At 38.3% G+C, this 5,361-nt stretch overlaps 1 protein-coding gene across 1 annotated transcript; it reads right to left on the bottom strand.

Annotated features, from left to right (window-relative positions):
• Positions 1 to 3,932: 3,932 nt before the first annotated feature.
• Positions 3,933 to 5,124, bottom strand: LOC135077268 (uncharacterized). The gene is made up of 2 exons (XM_063971804.1): positions 4,375 to 5,124; positions 3,933 to 3,962 (listed from the first exon to the last, which is right to left on the bottom strand). The coding sequence occupies exons 1-2, from the start codon at positions 5,122 to 5,124 to the stop codon at positions 3,933 to 3,935; spliced, it is 780 nt and encodes a 259-aa protein (XP_063827874.1).
• Between the last annotated feature and the right edge of the window lie 237 nt (positions 5,125 to 5,361).

Here is a 5,361-nt window from a genome sequence, read left to right as displayed (position 1 = left end):
GCCATCCTGCAACTCAATCTGACCTCAGATTGACTACGAATTAGAAAGTGACTCTACATTTCAAAATAACTCTACATTTAGACATGACTCTACATTTCAACACGACTCTACATTTCAAATTGACTCTACAATCTACATGACTCTACATTTTACATTGACTCTACAATCTACATGACTCTATATTATACATTGCAAAAGGAAAAACTGCATATCTCAAGTTAAAATAAAATAATTACTCAAACTACATCCGCTTAGATAACTTTAACAAACAAAATCTCTCTTTTCATTCATCGTCTTGCTAGCTCTCTACAAAAAGGTTAAAGTATGGTTACTTATTCTAGACTTAAGTAAATTTCAGTATTACACAGGTAGTAATCTAGTTCTAACTCAAGTAATTATTATCAAGTAAGCTTAAACGTTTTATCAATTCCTGTTACTATTGTTAGCTTCAAGTTTAGGTACATTTTTTATTCAATGACTAGCTGACCCGGCGAACTTTGTTCCGCCTTAATGGCAATAAATAAGCAGACTTTTTTTTTAATTTCGAACGGGATAAAAAGTATCCTATGTCCTTCTCCTGGCTCTAAACTACCTCCCTGACAATTTTCAGCTAAATCGGTTCAGCCGTTCTTGAGTTATAAGTGGAGTAACTAACACGACTTTCTTTTATATATATAGATTTAACTAAATATACACAAAAGTATACAATATTAAATTTTTTTGAAGTCTTTAAAGGATATGTTACATTCGACTTTTGAAGTCTTTAAAAGTTAAGTTTCATTCAACTTTTTGAAGTTTATAAAAGGTAAGTTACATTCAACTTTTTTAAAGTTTATAAGTTTAAGTTACATTTAACTTTTTAAAAGTTTATAAGGTAAGTTTATGAAATTGATATGACACAGAAAATTACATCTTAGGATTGTGTAAACACAATAAAATTAAAGTTATGTTATAGAAGAAATATTAGTACAACAAATAGCATACAGGTTGACATCGTGGAAGTGGCACTCATTGTTAAGAATTTTGAAAAATGCAATTTACTACACCAGGAGGGGTGTCTAAAATAATTATTTCAAAGTGAATAAACTAAAAACAAAATAGTCAGACACAGGTAAAGCGAAGTCAAGGCCACCTCTTCATGTAGTCCACACCAGTTTTAGTTTTTATGGGCCCTTCCTTACCTCTGTCTATTTTTTCCACCTCGTAGCGGTCTTTTCCAAGTAGTTTTACCACTTTATAAGGTCCAAAAAATTTCTGTCTTAGCTTCAAAGCATTTCCAAACTGTGTTCTTTGTATTGCCACTATATCACCTTCGCTATATTTCTGCCCTTCTTTTCTCTTTTTATTGAATGTCTTTCTGTTTTCTTCTTGAATTTTCAGAATCTGTACCTTTGCCTCTTTTCGTAAACTGTCTCTTTTCTCTATAAACTCCTTCCGATGCTCTTCTTCTAGATATTCTAATATTTTCAGATCTTCTTTTAATCTCAACTGAGTTCCAGTAAGTAGTTCGAATGGTGAAGTGTTGATAGATCGCTGGTAAGTACTATTAATTACTCTCTGTAATTGGCTGACATATTTGTACCAGTGTGTGGGTTCTTCTATACACATTTTAGCTAAAGTTGAAATTATAATCTGGTTCATTCTTTCGACTTGACCGTTGCCACGTGGAATTCCTGTCGTGATGGTAATATGTGAGATCTCTTCTTCCTGACAATACTGTTGAAATTCACTTCCAGTGAAGGCTGTACCGCGGTCTGTCACAATACGTCTTGGGTTACCATAATCCTTCTGATGTAACTTCAATTTCTCCACTGTCTCTTTTGCTGTAACCGTCTTCACAGGATAGATCCACACAAATTTAGTATACGCATCAATTACAGTTAAAATGTAGTTGTACAGCTTCTTCGTCGCATCCAATGGTCCCAAATGATCACAATGTAGTGTATCAAAAGGTAGGTCACCTTTGTCAATTACATTTAAAAATCCTTCCTTTCTTCCAGATTTTCTAGTAGCCAATAAGCATGGTACGCATGTCGTGATAATCTTTTCCATCTTTTCATCTAACTTATCAATGTGATAATCTCGTTCCAAGATATCTTTCATTTTCTTCTTTCCAAAATGACCTATTCCATGAGCTCTTTTTATCATTTCCATGTCCATGATTTCAGGTAATACTAATTTCTTTTCAATTCCTTTATAAACAATATCATTCTCCAAATAATAATCTTCGTAGTCTTTCTCTCTGAATATTTGTTTTATTGCTTTCAAACGATCATCTTCTTCTTGTGCTTTCTTTATCTTTGCTTGCAATTCTAGAGTAACAAAACAAATATTCCTGCTGAGTGAGTCAACATGTTTCATCTTCTCTCCTGCTCTGTTCTCTATTTTATAGTCGAAATCCTGTAGATACAATATCCATCTTGCCACCTTCGCAGAAACATCCTTCTTGTTCAAAGTCTTCTGAAAAGCTTCGCAGTCTGTAACGATCTTGAATGGTATGCCCATGAGGTATCTCCTAAACTTTTTCACACTTTCCACCACCGCTAACGCTTCTAGTTCATAGCTGCTACACTTTTGTTGAGCTTCTGTTGTTTTTCTACTCATGTAATGAACCGGATGCATTCCTCCATCATTGGGGTCTCTTTGTAGCAATATGGCCGCATAACCATATTTAGATGCGTCTGTATGCACTTCAGTTTCGAGATGCACGTCGAAGATTCTCAGCACAGGTTCACAGCATAACTTCGCTTTAAGCTTTTCAAATGCTTGCTTTTGTTCTTCACCAAAGTAGAAATTACCCGTCTTCAGTAAGTCACTCAAGGGTCTTGCGATTAATGCATAATCCTGAATGTATTTCCTAAAGTGTGATGTAAGTCCAATAAAACTGTGTACTTCTTTCAAATTATTCGGCACAGGAAACTTTGAAACAGCCTTCGTCTTCTCTGGAGATGGTTTTACGGTTCCATTTTCGATAACATGTCCGAGGTACTCGACGGATTTCTGCAGTATCTGCGTCTTTTTCCAATTAATCTCGAGTCCGTAGTCAGCTGCAACTTTCAGTACTTCTCTGAGTCGCTCGATTCCCTGTTTTTCATTCTCTGCTAAAACAATTACATCGTCGATGAATATAAGAATTATGCCTCGTCTTACCAGATCAGAAAAAATTATGTTGATGTACCTAGTGAAATATTTTGGACAAATTGAAAGCCCAAATGGTGCACGTAGAAATTCGTATTGTCCTTCTGGGTTGCTCGTCACAAAAGCTGTATATTTCACTGATTCTTCTTCTATTGGCAGGTGGAAAAATCCGTTCTTTAAATCCAACGTACTGAACACTCTCGCTTTACTCAGCTTGTCGATATGATCGTCAATCACTGGCAATGGATGTTCGTCTTTGACCATCTTTTGGTTTATCTTCCGGTAATCTACGCAGACTCTTATTTTCCCGTCTTTCTTCTTCACTATCACAAGAGGACTAGCATACTCCGAATAGCTTGGTCGAATAATACCTTTTGTTAGCCATTCATCAATCTGCTCTTTCACCAATGCTTCTTCGGCCAAAGCCAATCTTCGTGGTCGTTGTGAAACTGGGATGTCATCTTTCAACACTATCTTCAACTTGATTGGTGCTTCTTTCACTTTCAGTGGTTTGTAACTGTCGATAATTTCTTGGATAACTGGGATTTCACTCTGTTCTTCGCAGCTAGAAAACATACACATCTGATATGAACTGTCATAAAACTGTGGCCTAACCTCAACTTCACCCCTGTCAACAATGACTATTGTGTTTACTAAAAATGGTTGACCTAAAATAACCTGATATGGAATTACTTCTGTGGGAATCACGTGAAAAGAAACATGATACTTGTGACCATCGATAACTAAACTAGCTGTAAACTTACCAAATGAGTGCACCTTACACGATCCCAATCCTATGAGAGACATTTTCTCTCCTTCGAAATCTGAAACATGACATTTTATGTTATTAAACAGTTTATCACTGATTAAATTTAAATCACTGTCCGTATCCACTAAACACATTACCTCGTGACCGCATAATTTCGCATTTTTAATTGATTTACTGTGGAAAACATCGCAATTGTTTATGTTCATGACACTACGCCGATCTTGACACTGAATGAGTGAAGTACCGCTTGAGTAATCTGACGTTGACGTTGACATTGACGTTTCTCGGGTCATCATTCGGTCAGCGTCGTTCGTTGACATTGACGTTTCTCGATTCGTCATTCGGTCATCGGAAATACGACTTGCTTCATTCGCTGCGTCAGCGCCACCTAGCGTCGTCCGATCGAAGCCGTGAACGAACATCGATTTTCGTTCGGTCTTTGTTCCGCTTGTCGATGGATGACTCACCTCCGCGCTCGACGACCGTTTGCACTCTGCTCCAATATGGCCGTATGAATTGCAACGAAAGCATTTGACGCCTCTCGTGCAATTACTCGACAAATGTCCACACTCGCCGCACTTGTAGCATCGTGGCTGCACTTTTGATGTTACAGGATATATCACTTTCGCAGGTTTCGGTCTTGAATCGCGTCTTGTAGCATCTTGCTTTTTTGTCTTTTGCTTGAACGCCTCGTAAAGTGTAATTTTCTCTTTAAGTACTGGATACGTCGTCACGCCATAAAATAGTAGTTTGTTCGACTCGAAATCGGATATTCCATCTATGATGTACTGGATAGCCACGTAGTCAGGGAACTTCGCCCTTCTGCCAAGCTCTTTCATGATTAGCATGTATTGATAGTACGTCTCATCTGCACGTTTTTTTCGCGCGCTCATCATCTCGTGCATCTGTTTGACGTTGATCGCTTCAGGGAATTCTTTCTGTAGCGCAGTCTTTAGCTCGTCGTAAGTCTTAAATACCTTTTCAGTTCTCAGCCAGAGTTGTGCCGTTCCGGCGAGCGACCTCCTTGCGATGATGAGTTTCTGTTGGCCTGTCCAACCGAAAATTTCTGCGTTGTCATCAATATCTTGCACCCATTTCGTTGATGAGTACGTTAATTCGTCGCCGGTGAATTTAGGTATACCGTCCATTATGTAGTGACCGGTAATGGTTTTTGCGTCGTCGTTTTTAGAATAATCTTCGTTTCTTTCTTCAGCCATCGTCGTCGTAATATTGTCTTCTTCAAAAGCGTCGTAAAATAAACCGTCGTCGTCGTTGGTGCTCTGCCGCCTTACGTTGCCAATTTTTGCACGTTGCCGCTCGTGATTGCCGGTAATGGCGCCGTCCACGCCACGCTCCACGATTATTTCCGTCGTACAATCTCAAGAGATCCAGCCCTGATGAAAGTCGTTATCCCGGACGAGGAGTTGTAGGGCTGGGGTTCTCAAGAGAAACTT

This window comes from Ostrinia nubilalis, chromosome 13 (assembly GCF_963855985.1).
Source record: "Ostrinia nubilalis chromosome 13, ilOstNubi1.1, whole genome shotgun sequence".
NCBI lineage: Eukaryota > Metazoa > Arthropoda > Insecta > Lepidoptera > Crambidae > Ostrinia > Ostrinia nubilalis.
Note: the sequence above shows the minus strand (reverse complement) of the source record. Positions and strands in the feature narration are given on the sequence as shown.